This window comes from Gavia stellata, chromosome 13, assembly GCF_030936135.1.
Source record: "Gavia stellata isolate bGavSte3 chromosome 13, bGavSte3.hap2, whole genome shotgun sequence".
NCBI classification, from domain to species: Eukaryota; Metazoa; Chordata; class Aves; order Gaviiformes; family Gaviidae; genus Gavia; species Gavia stellata.
In genome coordinates, this window is record NC_082606.1 from 24855148 (window position 1) to 24870534 (window position 15387).

Sequence of the window (15387 nt, forward strand, 5' to 3'; positions counted from 1 at the left end):
TTCAAAGATAGCTGTGAAACCTGGATCTTGCAGATGACTAATAAGCACCAGGGGGTGGAAATGCCCAAGTTATGCCCACTTTCTTTTTCTTTAAAACCATTTTTGCATTATGGCATGGCTGTAGACTCGCAGCAGTTCTGACTCACCAGTTCTTTACTCTGTTATGTGGACATCCTGCAGCCAAGAGATTTCTGAAAGGCCTGATCATTTCTTTGTCACTTTTGAATGAGCTGCTTCTTTGGAAGCTAATTCTTAGCAAGTAAAGGGAATTTTCTTCAGAGTGGTTAGGAAGTATCCCTGGAGTCTGCCAGCTATGCTCCCAGCCAGCTGGAAAAATCGAAGAAGGAATGGCTGATGCATATTATTTTCATAAAGGCACAATAGCCTTGGCCATAGTGGATTTTGAATGTGCTATTTCATGTGGTGCATCTACTTACTTCTGCCTTTCACAGACCACCTGCAGGATTAAGTAAGCTGTAATAGACTGCCGTTCTTAGGCTTGAAGAAACCTGTGGTTATTCTGTGAATCCATGTGAATAAATATGACAATTTCTGAGATGGCACACAGTCAAGGAAGTGCATCTGCTTGGAGAATTGCTAAGTACATCAAATGCTACATGCAAACTATCTTTACTGTTTGGATGTCTGAGTACCAGAAGGCATGTGCTCTGGAAAGCAGATCTTACAGCCTATTTACTACAGCCTTTTCCAGGTTTCTGAGGGATGTCTGTTTTGGCAATAGAGAAGCCTACTGCTCTACTGGACCCTTGTACAGTACTACTTTTCCTTGACAACAAAATTTGAATTGAGATCCCAGCAGGTTTAATTTCAGGTTCTTGCCTGACTTGCCTTGCTGGGAAGCCTTTGCTGGTCACTCTCCCAACTGTGAAGCTCTGCAGAGACAAAGCTTTGAGTAGGGATTGATAGAGCTGATCTGTGACAGTAAACCTCTAGCTGGATACGCAGCCCAGCCATCATTCTTCTCTGTAGAGTCTTGCAGCTGCAGGCACAGAAGGGTTGAGCAGGAGAGACCTGTGGTGCAACACTAGCTTGCACAGTCCCTGGTTATTAGGATGTCTGTGTTTCTGTGAATTTCTCTTAAGCTGAGAACTTTTAAGAAGAATGGTGCCTCTTTACCTGTAAAAGTCAAGCTCTTCAAGGAATCTTCCTGATTCCTTTCCTGCTTGTTTTGTGGAAATATAATTTCTTCCCACTTTAGGATCAGAAATTTGCTCTTTCTGGGAGAAATAATATAGAACTCACAGGAGCTTGAACTTTGACTTTAATACTTGTTTCAGCAGCTGTGCTATGAGGGGATTCATTCAGATCCTACCTGCTGTTTCTGAGTTTTTCTGAAACTGAGCCTATCTCCTGTTGCCTGACCTTGTTAGTGGCTGGCTATTGTTATCTTTGGGAGAACGGATTCTCTGGGAGAATGTCTGTTCAGGTATAACCTCATATGCTTAGGCATGCAGGAATGGGGAGCAGGAGAGAGCTCCTATAATAACCCTGTTGCCATACCTGCCAGAATTGTGTTTTTACTGTAATTTAAAAAATGCCTTGAAATGTCTGTTTGGAAAAGGGGCGGGCTGCAACTTGTGTTGTCTATGCAAGATGGTGCTTTGAAGCATGCCACATTTTTCTGGGCAGGAGCAAGTGCATTATTGTGGATTGTCTGCAATAGTGTGTGTGCTTCTAGCTCGAGAAGCCTAGGGAAGTTTCGGTGCCTTTCTTTGCTTGCAAGAACACTTGAAAATGGGCTAAAATCACTCCTTGCTGTTTGAGGAACAGAGGTGGTGTATTGCCAGTGGGCATGAAGCTTTGTGCTGAGACTCACATTCCTGTAGGGAAATAAGGGATGTCTGTTTTTTAAACATCTAAAATATTGAATGTGCATCTGAAAATTAAATACACAAAAAAAATCCAGCACATACAGTAATTTCTAGCAAATGTTGCTACATCTTAAATCCAAATGGCTAGTGTACCATTACGTTCTTTAGGATGTGTGTGTGTGTGTTAACTTTGGCTACAGGGGTCTCCTGGAGTTCTCTGTAGGCAATTGCTGTTGTCCATAAAGTCATCTTTGTAAATTCTCTTCTGGCTTAAGGGTGCTAACAAAATGCCTCTGTCTACTGTAGGATAGCAGAAACACTGAGGTATCCTTAGCTTAATGATTAGTGGCATGAGGTTGCTCAGGATAGAAAGTCATAAAAATCTTCTGTTCCATTTTCGTCTGTCAGTAAATGACTCTGTTGGCTTTTTTTTGTTGTTGTTGTTTGTTTGTTTGTTTTTTTGTTTTTAAGCTAAGGAAGGATGATTAGGAGCATCATCCTGGCTGCTGCTTGACAAAATTTTGTTTGCATTCAGACAGGTGCCAGTTCATGCTGAGTCAGCACTGAGCTTCAATATAAGGCATTAGGAGGAAATTTTCTAAGACTTGTGTATCAGTCACCTTACAGGCAAGAGTTCTTTGTCTGTTTGTCCAGGGACACGTATGTCCTAGTCTGTCCTCTGGAACGCTACCAGCAGTGTCACAGTGGTGGAGTAGCTTAAGTTCACTGCATGTGAGAACTCTTTTGGTCATCCCCCACTGTTCCCAGGAGCAGATATTGTCAGCTTAGACTGGGCTTACATGTGAGTAACTCAAAAGTCAGGATGTGTGTGTTTTCTCCAAAGAAGCTCTGGCTAAAAAGGAGCTTTGCAGAGAAAGAGCTGGGGTCCTGAAGAGTGAGGAGTGGACATGAGGCAGCAGTGTGTCCTTGCAGCAAAGGCAGCCAACGGCATGCTTTGCTGGATTAGCAGGGGTACAGCCATCAGGCTGAGGGATTTGGTTCTTCCCCTCTATTCACCTCTTGTGAGTCTGCGTCTGAAGTACTGCTGTCCTGTCCTGGGCTCCCTAATGCAAGAAGGGTGTGGATGTAGTGGGTGTAAGCCCATTAAATGGGCAGTGGAGGTGAATGGGGGATGAAGCGTACGACCTGTGAGGAGAAGCTGAGAGTGGGGCTTGTTCAGATCAGAAGCTGTGGGGAGTGGAGACCTTAATACTGTTCAATCACTTAAATGGGAGGTTACAGAGAAGATGGAGACAGACTGCCCGCCAAGGCATGTGGTGATAGGATGAGAAGCAACAGATGCGAGTTGCAGCATGGGAAATTCCGATTAGCTAGGAGGAGCAAACTTTTCACCGTGAATGCGCCAGGTATTGGAACAGGGGCCCAGAGAGGTTGTGAAATCTCCTTTCTTGGAGGTATTCAAAACTTGACTGGACAAACCCTAGGAAGCTGATCCAAGTTGGCCCAGCTGGGGCATTGGGAAAGAAGCCTCCAGAGGTTCCGTCCAACCTAAATCATGCTATGATGCTGTATTTTAGAATCAAGAGCTGCTTGCAATATAGGCAGGATCTTTTTTAACACTAGTAACAGTTGCACTGTTCCAGTTAAATACGAAGAGACAGTATGTCAGGTTTTTTTGCCTTGGCAGACAAGGTGGAACAAGATCAACCTGCTTGTTTCTGGAAGCCTTTTGTATGTGGGAGTAACGTTGCTTTTAGCAGTTGGTATTCTCAGTACAGAATGCAGCATCAAGACAGTTTAGCAGAGAATTTATAGCCAATCAGTGGCTTTGTCTGGCCCATAATAAGATTTTGTCTCACAATTACTTTCCTCAGTCAAAAGAATCCTATTTCAAATGCCTGATGTTCCCTAAATATTACATAAAGTCAAGTCACTCTAGAGAGCACTGTGCGTTGGAGAAGCAAACACCAGCAGTTACCAAAGCCACCGGTATTAGGTTGCCCTCCTATGCATGAGACCGTCTTGCATGCCATATTCCTCGCCATAGGGTAAGCGAAGTTCCGTGCTATGTGCACATCTGGTGCTTTGCAAGGGTAGTTCATGGAACAATTGGATCTACTCTGAAGTAGCAAGACATGACCAAGTGGATGTGAAATATCATCTGGGCAGCAGCTTGTGAAAGAAAACTCTCTGGTCACATTGCTTTCCTTACAGCTTGGCAGAGTGATTAATCCACATTTGCTGATCAACAGATCAGGCAGTCATTTATTCTTCTTGGTGTCCTACAGAAAAAGGAGCTTTCCAAAGACAAAGGGCAGAAGAGCAGAGAAGTGAAGCCCTGTGACAGAAACGTCAGTGATTTGGCATCCTGGCTTTTCTGACAGGAGTATGTCGGTTTGCTGACTGGAGGGTGTCAAGGTGTTGCTCTTATGTCAGGGCAAGAAAGCCAAATGGCTGGAGTTAGGAACTTTCCTGGTGCTGAGTTTTGGGCTACCTGTTGTGCATTTGGCACTATTGAATTTAGAATGGGGAATACTGCCTCTCTATGCTCCCCAGCATAATTTTTTTCCCCTGAGATTGCCTTGCAAAGTGGCCAGTTCATTCCTCATTCTTTGACTAACCCTGCTTTTCTGTAGTTGCATGCAGTGGAGATATAATACTAACACCTTCCATGCCTTTCCAGGGTCACAATGCACCGGGCTGTTTAGCACCACTGTGCTGGGAGGCTCCTCCAGTGCCCCCAACCTCCAGGACTACGCACGCAGCCATGGCAAAAAGTTTGCCAGCAGCCTGACATACAAAGACGGTATGTGTGTTCCCTGTGCAGCAGGTAGTTAATTTGTGGACTTTGGTGTCTCAGGATGCTACTGAGGCAAAGACTTAGACTGCTAAGAAGAATGACAGTTGAATGTGTATATTCGCCGCATCTACAGTAATGCATTTTATCGTATCCCAAGAAATTGTGATCCTTGCTAGGACAAGACAGGAGCTGACATTGTGCGAGGAGTTTTATGCTGATGTATGGTAATGCTGGCGTCTGATTTTGGTCTGACATTTTAATACTACTTGCTGTTGCGGAGGAGGATTTATTGGTCTAGATATTAAATAGGTTTGTCCTGGTATGGAAATCCAGCACATCACATAATCTTGCTTACCTTGGTGATCTTGCTGATGCTGAACAAATCTTTTGTGGAGACAGTAATCCTCATCCTATGGAAGATGGAGCCGTCCCAAAGGCAGAATGATATGCGTGGGGATGGATAAGATGGGTACTAGAGTAAGGCTGGGCACACAGAAGAGTCCAAGGTAGCTGTCAGAAAGCAAGTGTAATATGCCTGAAATGCTTGAAGTAAGTGGGATACTTGGATGAAATACTGCAAAAGGACCGGAAAGTCTAGTTATTGTGCAGGTCTGCAGAAACTGCCTTAAAGTTCAGCAAGACAATCTCGTAAAATGAATTTGGGTCATTAGTATAAATGTTGCCCGATGCACACGGGTGATGGGGTGTTGCCAGCTGTCGATTGATCTGCAGTTAGTACTAGTGCGTTATGCATTGAGAAGCAGAGGGTGTGATGCTACTTTCAAGGAAATTGGAGCAGAGGGAAAGACTGAGGTATCCTGGAGGAGTTGGAGAGGTGTAATGCACAAGTGCAAGTGTCCGTTGTGATCCCGGTAAGAAAGGCACTCAGACTCTGGAAGTACTAATTAGCATACCATTTGTTGGAACGCTGAGTTGAGCAGCATTGAACAAATTGCTCAGTCCTGGTGCTGTGCTGCCTTTCTCTGTAGGCTGTGTAGCAGGAATGTGCCTGCAACTGGCTACTCGCACTCAAGGTCCAGAGCAGAGTCCTGCTGCATTAGCCTAAATTCAGTGACAAGGTCTCTGCGTGCTGAGACACGGTTGTACCCTCAAGTACTTAAAAGGCAGACTTACTTAACTAGTGTGTGACTAACACAGCCCAGAATTATTAATCTTGATGTTACACTTCTTTTTTCATGTTTCTTAGTGTGCTATGGCACCCTGAGCTACCAGCGCCTTGCTGCAATAAGAGCAGTTGTGAGGAAGAAGTGGGGGGCTTGGAAAAACAAGTAGGAGGCAGAAGGGCATTTAGCTTCTGGGGAAGGTAGTTTGGAGTGTGAAATAAGCCCTTGATCTGCATGTTCCTGCTTAAATGAGCACCAATGAAATGCCGAAGAATGGCATTTAAACCAAACATCACTGGAGCAAATACAGTAACTGCCACAAGAGCTACAGCAGACTCTTGGAGCACATTTATAACAAGGCCTTTTTCACAGTCATCAGGCTAATAATGTTCAAAAACCTTCAGATTCTGGAGCACATCTTTGCATGAAACCTTTGATATTTTTTCATGGCTGTGATGCTTCAAGGTGTGGTGCATGGCTTATAGCACTTCATCAAAGACTTGCTCAAGTGAAGTTAAAATGGCCCTTGTTTCTGAAGTCTTTTCTGCTTGGGGCTGGAAGAGGGCTAAGGTACACTTCAGTGGAAAGTTATGTCCCAACCTCAGGTTGAGGGAAGGTCCACTGGTGGTTGTGATTTGAAGTTGGCTTGTCTGAAGCCAGGGATCCAGTAAGCTGTGTTGCAGTACCATTTAAATTGATGTGCTGTAAAGGCAAGGGGGAGACGTGGGGTGGAATGGAGATGGTTACCAGCTGCCTGACAGCAGCTCCAGGACTCGGACGCTTCTAAGGGATTACATGTTTAGGGAAGATTGTCACACTCTATTTGTTGAGTTTAAAGAAAGAAAAACAATTTTTAGGGCTGTTATGCTGGCGAAGGAAACTGCAGCGAGTCTGAGAGTTGGTTTAAATATATTATTTGGCCAAGTCAGTGGAGGTAGCTAGAGAAGCACAATGGGGGTGTGGAGCATAAACTGTTAACGTGTATCTCCTAACCTTGGTGTAGAGGGATAGGCATACAGACCCTATTGACTAGGTAGAACGGATACATGAAACACGGAAGAGAAATAAAAACATTTTCTAATATTTCCTAAAAGTTCCTAAATAGCAGCAAAAGGTATGATTGGCTGGGATCTCACATCAAATCCTACATACAGATGGTCTGGTCTAGGCCGTTCTTTCCCATAATAGCTGAGGAATTTCCAGAGTGGGAATAAACTGAAGTTTTCAGTCTTTTTTTTTTGGTGCATATGGAGACTAATCCATGTCTTTTAAAGCTCATCTGTTTGCACTCCATTAGATGCATAGAATCTGTCCTTGCACTGTCTGTCCGATGTGTGATTTCCATGGGAGAGCTTGGCCTGGCCTGGGCCATGGCCAGGAGAAGCCTGAGGACCACTCTGACAGGTGTATCCAAAAACTCTTCTGTACTGAAATGCTTTGAGCAACAGAACTGCAGAGGCATGTCTTCATGGGTCTTCTCTTTGTTCCCTAATTAGTTAGTTGCTTTAGCTTTAAACTCATAAACAGCTCTGTTTAGCTTGCATTACAAGGATGTTTTGAGCTGCACTCACCTATGCCAGGGCTCTTCAGTTCCTCTGCAGAACGGTTGTCATTTTCCTTGGGCAGAGGTGAATCCTGAGAACTATCCTCCTGTGGTGCTGCTGCTTGCTTGGCCATGTGCTCCTGTGGCTGTGAGCATGGCCTAACTGCATCTTGCTCTCAGGATGGCTGGAAGTGTGGTGGGAAGGTATGAGATGCTGTCTGTGACTGAGAGAGTGTGGCTGAGGTCTTTTAGTGTCAGGGGAGACCCTGGCAGGCCAGTGCAAGGGAAGTGGGGAGCCACCAGAGTGCAAGGAAGCCAAGAGGTTCAGTCAGACCCGCAGGTAGAGAGTGCCCGGGGTGCTACAGCCGTGCCAATGGGAGCATGTGTTACGGGGGTCAAGAAGAAGGTGAACCTGAAAGCATATGAAGGTCGGGGGATCCTTAGAAGCAGGCTGTTAACTGAGATGATCTGTTTTTATTTCCTCAGAGCTCTTGTCTATGCCAGCCGTAAAACGATTTTCTGTGTCGTTTGCAAAGCATCCGACTAATGGTACGTTTGCTTCCTTGATTTGACGTTCCCTCACACTTCTAACCCCATGCTCACGTTCAGTTCTCTCTGCACATATTCTCCTCTCAGCCTTCTTGTGGTTTTTTTGTGTCTGTGTATCTGGTGTCCAAACATGCTTCACCTTCCCCCATTGTCTCGTTGTGACTAACTTGTTCATTCATTCTCTGTTACTGCTCAGTGGTTCCTCTGCTGCCCCCCAAGGCATTTGTGTCCCAGATGAAAAAGCAAGAGCAGTGGCTCTGTGAATGGACTTCTAAAGCAGCCTTTAATTTCAGTGCTGACATCAAGGCCGCCTTTCACGCTCCCTTTTTTGGGGGGTGGGGGTCGGGGGGAGAATACCATTGGATTTGGGAGGGGTGGATATCCACTCCATATTCTATAAGAGCATCAGCAGCTTAGGTCCTCAGTTTCTACAACGCAGATTTGCAGGACCAAAACAAGGATAGCCTGAGGCTACCCATGTGTCACCTGGAAGAGCACAGTCTACGGTGGGAGAGAAGGAGGTGCTAACAGCATTCCCTCTGCGCGTGGTATTTCTCAGCACAGTCGTCTTAGGAGTACTGGTAACCTCATGGCTTTCTATTTGCAAACTTGTCTGTTAGGGTGGTCCCTTGCTTACTCCAAGCATGGTGGTGTTGGTGGGAGTAGGCTCACCTTTCCTGCAGACGTTATCCTGGGAATGGTGTCTCTCCAGAACTTTCACTCATCTGCTGTTGGTGGACAATGCTGGCTTGGGCCTGCCGCCTTCCTGAGGTAGGAGGGGATCGGCACCATGCCGCCCAGGGTGATGTGACCTGCTTCACTCCTCTCGTGCTAGTAGCTATGAAGAGGCTTGGTAAAGAAGGACATCTGACAGTGCTTCTGTTGATTCACTATCTCTGCTTCATATTGCTACTAACCTAACACCTGAACTGTGAGTCTTTTGAGGTTAAAGACCATTAGCTCTGTGGCAGCAGATGCCTTGAAGTAGTGTTTATTATCCAAGTCTTGCACAGAAACTTTTGAAAAGGTTTGTTTCACAGCATCAGTCCTACCTCATGGCTCCTGCTGTTGAGACAAGTTAGAGCCAAAGCAGATCACTAGAAGATATCAGATTAAGTATTTGTGTCTTATGTGATCAAGGCTGCTTCTGCAATCTTGTTGCTTAGTAAATATGAAGAAATTCTGCTCTGTGTGATCTGGAAGATGAAAGAAGTTCAGAAGACTGTTATGAAGACCAAAGTTTTGGGAAAGATGAAAGGGGAAGGGGCAGCTAAATGTGGCTTTATTGTTTCAAGTATCTGAAGGGAACCTATTTTCTGTGTTTGCTCGGTTTTGTTTTTCTCAGAGTGGCCAACTGCTCGATTTGTTTGTATGTCTGGGTACCATCTGAGCTCACGTGGTGTATGTCAGCAGGATGTGTCATTCTATCTTGCCAGCAAAACTTGTACCTAGCACCATTCTTTCCTAAGCCACACTGTAAAGCAACTGCCCCTGCCCCAAATAGAATAAAGTGAAACTGGGCATCAGGTTTTTCTGAAGAACCCAATGAATATTTCTAATGGCAAAGTGCTCCTTAATCAAGAAAACAAAGACAGCGGTCCAGCAGGTGTGAGCTTGAAGTTAGGCATATTTGGTCTAGGCCTGGCACTGGTTTTAGCAGGAAGGATGTTTAGCCACATGAACCACTCACCTGAGGATGCAAAAGCTATTCACAGCTCTGAATCTGGATTTTGTTTCTGAAGAGCTGCCTCTCTATGGTGAAATGGGATGGGTGAACCAGAGCAGTGGCCAAGCACGGCGTCAGGCCAGATGCTTTATGCCCTGGTCTCGTGAGTCTTTGGAGCCTGACATGAATCCTGAGGCTGTATACCTGGAGGAGGAGACATACCTGCATGCTCGTATCTTGTCTGCCATGCAAGGATATCACAGAAGATTGCACAGGGCTGTTCTGAGAGTCTAGAGGGGGGAGGTCAGCACTTCTGTGCCCCCTCTGTTCTTCCACACTCTAAGCACTATGCTCTCAGTCAAACCCTGCTGTCCCCCCGCGTCCCTTTCACAGCCTCCGGTTGTTTGATGTCGGGTCATTTGCTCTCTTCCACGTGCTGAGGTGGCTGGCTGTGTTTGGATGCAGGACTCAAATGCTCCGTTGGCAGCCTGGATTTCTTCTCTCAGCTAGGGGAGGGCGAGTGTGGGCCTGACCTTCTTATCTAGTCCAACCTGAACTGTACTGGACTTGGAACATATCCTAAAATTTATTCGTTTCTCAGACTTCTGTTTACTAAGACGAAACCTCGATGCTTGGGGACTGCCTCTGCGCTGCAGCTGTGCTTGGCAAAGGCTGGGCCGGGTGGGAGGCTGGCCTGCTGCACTGTGCCTGGGGGTATGTAGATCTAAGGGTATTCCTGACCTGCTCGCTGCGGGAGGGATTGGGCTTCAGTGTGTGGTGTGGGTCTTTCCCAGCAGTGGCCCTGGTGCTGCGAGCTCCATCCCCACATCTCCACAATTTCTCTATCCCCAGCTGCACCTGCCCCTCTCCTCTCACTCTCTGTGGCCCCCTTTCCTCCAGATGCATTTGAGCACCACCACGTTGCCCAGTTGCTGCGCCGTTTTTCCTCTGACTATGCCACGAGCCGGAACATCTCCCTGGATGCCACTCTAGCCCATCACCTCCAGCAGTGCTCCTACCACCTGCGCCTCTTCAGGAGCTGGCTGATCTCAGGGCAGGAGGACTTGGAGTGTCTTTACGGTACTGCACGCTGCAGCTGCCTTGGTCCCATGCTCTTGTAGCTCAGCAGGGACCACTGTCTGCTTGAGAATGCAAAGTATGCTTTGCTTCTAAAAAGGAAAGCATTTCCCTCATTGCATCCCTTAAATCTCTGGGCTGCTGCTGCAGCAAGCTGTGTGGGCTATTGCACCTGGCAGTTTTGGAGCCTGAGGTAGTAGCCTTTCCACATGGAGCCGGTGCTCTTCGTGTGGCTGTAACTGTGCTCTTTCCATCCTTGGCAATTGTTCGTTGCCTCCTTCCTTTAGCCAGGGTAAGCCCTTAAGCTTCCTTCAGGTTAGATGCTGAGCTCCTACCGGTGTGATGCCCTGCTGGCATGATACCCCTGTGCAGATCTCAGTGGGTGCCGCGAGGTGTCCCATTAACAGAGGAACCAAAATGAACAGTAAGAGTATGGGAAGAAAGAAGATTAAGGAGGCGCTGCAGCTGGTCACATGCAGAGTGAACTTGCTGTGGAAATTTGGGGGAAGTGAGTGCTTGTGGGATTGTGTTGTTTCTAGAGAGACCAAGTTAAGATAGGGCAGAAACTGAGCTTCTGTGTGGCTGCATTGCATGGCATCTGTTCTGTCTGTTAGGACCTTTGCAGCATGTCATGTCTCTGGTGGGAAGAGGTAGGCGATTTCAGTATTGAGTCTAGATGTTATAAATCAAAACTTGCTACTGTTTCTCTGGTATTTGTCAGCCTCTGGCACAGATGGGAAGTCTGATGCATTGAGGTCTCAGTGCTTCTAAGACAAGTAGAAAGATTCCTCTCTGAGAGGGGCAGCTAGCTAGGGCTGGCTGTTAATGTTTACCTTGCACCATAAAACCTGCTTGGTGCATGTGGCTTGCTGAGCTGTGTGGTGTGATGCATGGACCTCCTTTTTCATTCAGACTCGTAAGTGGAAGGGGCAGAGACAGTATAGCTTTTCACATAGTGAAGCAGCAGGGTCGAGTGTTTTCAGAGCCTGGAAAAGAGAATTTTTCTTCCACAGTCTGTTTTTTCTTGATATGGCCCTTTCTGTCAAGTAGACAACTTGGAGATGGCAGTTACTTTTCATATATAATTAGGACAATCCTTGGTCTCCTAGCAACAAATACTAAAAAGGAGCAAAATTGCTTCAAGGGAGGAGATGCTGGAACACAGCAGACTGCTCCAAAGCCAAAGCTGAGCTTCCCCTGCTGCAGATCTCAGCCATCTCCTGTGAGCTCCGGTAGGGAGAGGAAATGAACTCAGTGCTTTGGGCAGCGATATGCCAAATATTGCAGCATGGTGTTGGGTTGTGCAGCCTGTCCTAACGCAGCCAAACGTATGAGTTACGTACCTCAGCGTAGCTGCCGTCCTGTGTGGAAATCAGATCTCTGCAATCAGTGAGTTCTTTCTTGCTGTTTTCTCAGTCTGTCATCAAGCCCACAGTTAATTAGCGTGTTTGGGATTCTTGCTGGGGTTCTTCTCAGAGCAGACGTTTCTCCAGTCTCTGTAGCTGACAGCCCAGCTTCCCCCCGTTGTGAAAACTACGTACTGCTATCCTCTCGTTCTTGGCTTTCAACCGTACTTCTATCCACATAAAGAAAACTTGAATTAAAAGATAGAATCAGGGAGTTAAAAGTATGCAGTTGGCATCCGTGGTTGGAAGGATCAATGGTGGAGCCCTGAAGCAATCTGCCTGGGAACCTGTGCTTATCTGTGTGGTCATAGCTGGGAAAAAGAGTGTGAAGTAAGTTCATGTTGGTAATGAATTATAGTGGTACTGAAGCCAAAGGTCAGCTGTGAAGAAACAGAGAATGACCTTCTGATAATGAGTGGACAGTAAAACAGCAGGTGATGTTCAGTGTAAATAAATTTAAATGACAAGGGGAAACAGCCCCAAATCCATATATAAAATGGTGGGCTCTGGTCTGACCATCACCACTTGGGATGATGTGGAAAAGGTAGAAATCTGTAGTCTGGGAAGGATGTTTGTGATAGTGGTCGGAGTGGCCTGGAGAGGGGTGGTGGGGATCCGCAGTTCAATGTCTGTTCCAGTACAGGAGCTAGGAAGTTTCTGATGGAGTGAGTAGAGGCAGCTTCAGACAGAAGTGATTTTTTCCACGCAGAGTGAAACTCCTCACCGCAGTACATGGGGTGTTAGCAGCTTAACTGAGTTCAAGGTAAGACTGGAGAATATGGAAGAGACACATCAGGTTCAGAGCAGTTCTGAGCCACAGGTCACGGGAGTTTGGGGGACTGCTTGGGGGAAGAGTCACTACATGCTGTCTAGTGTCATACTCCTTCATTTGTAGCCGCTTCTGGCACCATGGGCAGAGAGGTGCTGAACTAGGATAGACCTTCAGGCTGACTGTACAGGCTTAAATTTAGAAAGGCTGGTTAGCAAAAAATCCTAGTTCGTGTACATATCATGTATGCATATATAAAGTCACACAAATATACATGTTGGCACATGTGACCAACAAAATAAGGCTGGACTGACCAAGCATGTTGGAGAGGAACGTGCTGAGTGTGCTTTCTCCCATGCCCTTCAGGATCTGTGCTGAGGCTGGGCAAGTGCTGCTTTACTCCAGAAGAGCTGGCATACAGACCTTTGGCGTAAAGACCTTTTGGGGATGTGCCAGGTGCTGTTGGTCTGCCTGTTGCTTTCAGGATCTCCTTTAGAAAGGAACAGGCACCCTCTCCATTCCAATGTAGGGTTCACAGCTGGAGAGCTGGGTAGTAACTCGGCAGCTTCTGCTAATCAAATTGTGTGTAGTAATGTTCAGAACTCTCAGGCAAAAATATAATACACAAAAAGGATTGCTTTGAACCAGAAAGACTTCTCATCTGAGTCTTCCTTGGCATTTGGCTTTGCCTTTTGCTGACAGCAGTTAGGCTGCCTTCTACTTGCCAGCCTGCTGCAGCAGCGAGTATGTTCTCTCTTATAACGAGCCCACTCTGCTAGTAGAGAAGCTTGCCGTATTTTGGACCTCAGCTCAAGCTTAGTAAAGCTGAGGAACATGCCATTTGGACTACTTGAAGACTGCTCTTTGTCATGCCCACTAGCCAGGAAGTCTCCTGGCTCCCAGGGGATCTGCTGAAGTACCGGCTCTGAGGGGATAATCACACCAACACCGATTTCATTCTGGGGGGTCCATGTGTTCTGTATAAACTCAACTTTCCCAACTCATATTTTACAGTAAGCTTTCTTCTTGTCTCTCTGGGACATACATAAATTTTAGGAAAATTTGTGTTACCTTGATTCAAATTAGATGCTTCCTCTTAATGAAATGGTATTGATTTCCTCTAAAGGGTTTAGACTGGGACATCTCTTGCAGTAATCCAGAAGATGCAAATGAATTGAAGGTCTTGTTTTCTCCCTTGTTCTTCCCTTTTCCCAATATAAAAATCTGCTTATTTTAGTTCTGCTGCTGACACCTTTGGTTGAATTTTCTTTCAGACCTCAGGGTGACTGAAGAAGATACAGCTAAATGGATGCAAGTACCCATAACATCTGCAGTGAAAGAGGGATGGGGTAACACAGCATATAGGGTTCACTCAGAGATCTGTAATGTATTTGCTTGGCGTTCAAGCCATGTAATCATAAAGTAGGTGTTGGCTATTTAAGAATTCATCATTGTGTAGTCCAGTTAAAAAGGTGGTGCTTCTTGACTTGTTCTTTGAGGTCATCTGCTAAGAGGTAGCTGTTCACAACAGTATCTGTGTGCCTGCTGGAGTCTCCTAGAAATCTGGGATTCTCTGATTTAGATGGAAAAATGTGAGACAGGTGCAAGTCTCCTTTTGCTTTGTATGGTATAGTGTGCTAGATGATCTCTGCAAAAGGGTCCTTATACCCAAATCACCTTTTTAATACTCTTATGGAGTGTTGTGTGTCAGTACTAGGCAGCTCTGAAACAGTCTTACTCGAAGGGGAGAGTCACTCCCTCCTTGAACATCTGGAAGACTTCTTCATAAACTGTGATTACACCAAGTAGACTCTCTGACAGCGTGCAGTGAAGTGTGCACATGCCAAGAACGTGAAGCTCCGGGGAGAAGAGCTCAAACTGGAACATAGTCAACTCAGCTGTAACGTGGGTGGGCCTTCAGCCTTGGCCTCAGCATGCCTGGGGGAGTGAAAACAGGACTTGTAATCCTCTACGTGGATTGTACCGCTGGTGCTCTCACCTGCAGAATGGCTCTTCAGGCAGTACCATTCTCTCTGCTGCTGTGTCAGGATGCTGCTGCATTATTGATTCAGAGTGCAGATTCCCTCATAGCTGCTCCCCCACATCACACGCAGTCTCCTTGGACATCCAAAATAATAAGTACTCAGCAGACTCCTCTGCCTTGTGTATCTTAAGGTTTTTGCCATAACCAAATCTTGTTTTCTTTACTCTTAACAGATGGTTTCTTCCTATTTTACGGAACAAAAATTTTGGAGACATAACCACGCTGTACCCATTGCCTGGAGAAGGTTGCAGTTGACTTTGGGATTCATTTTTAGCTACTCTGGTCTGCAGACCCCCGCCACATGCCTCTCCCTGCAGGGCTGGCCTCACTGTGGAGGAAGCGGATTGCCTTCTGCACCCCTAACGCAGCTAGTGTAGTCAAACCTGAATGAAATGAAAAATTGAACTTGTTCCTCTGTTCGCTGCTGTTTGACTTTGGTACAAAATGAAAGGAATTCTTTCTAATTTCTTGTGCTGTTGTCCACATCACAGACTCCTGCCCTGCAGGCCCCAGGAAAAGAGTTTCAGGAAGCATCAGCAGTAATCGAGCAATCAGCGCTGGGTGACTGTCAGGCTAGAAAGGGTCCTGTGGTTTGCACTCATGCTTTATTTCCGTT

General features: G+C 46.1%; 1 protein-coding gene across 1 annotated transcript in view; it reads left to right on the forward strand.

Annotated features, from left to right (window-relative positions):
* PPIP5K1 (diphosphoinositol pentakisphosphate kinase 1) overlaps positions 1 to 15387 on the forward strand; it is a 47143-nt gene that overhangs the window by 25863 nt on the left and 5893 nt on the right. Inside the window, exons 26-28 of the mRNA XM_059824016.1 lie at positions 4477 to 4599; positions 7747 to 7809; positions 10376 to 10555. Coding sequence (XP_059679999.1) covers positions 4477 to 4599; positions 7747 to 7809; positions 10376 to 10555 — 366 coding nt within the window. The remainder of the gene's footprint in view (positions 1 to 4476; positions 4600 to 7746; positions 7810 to 10375; positions 10556 to 15387) is intronic.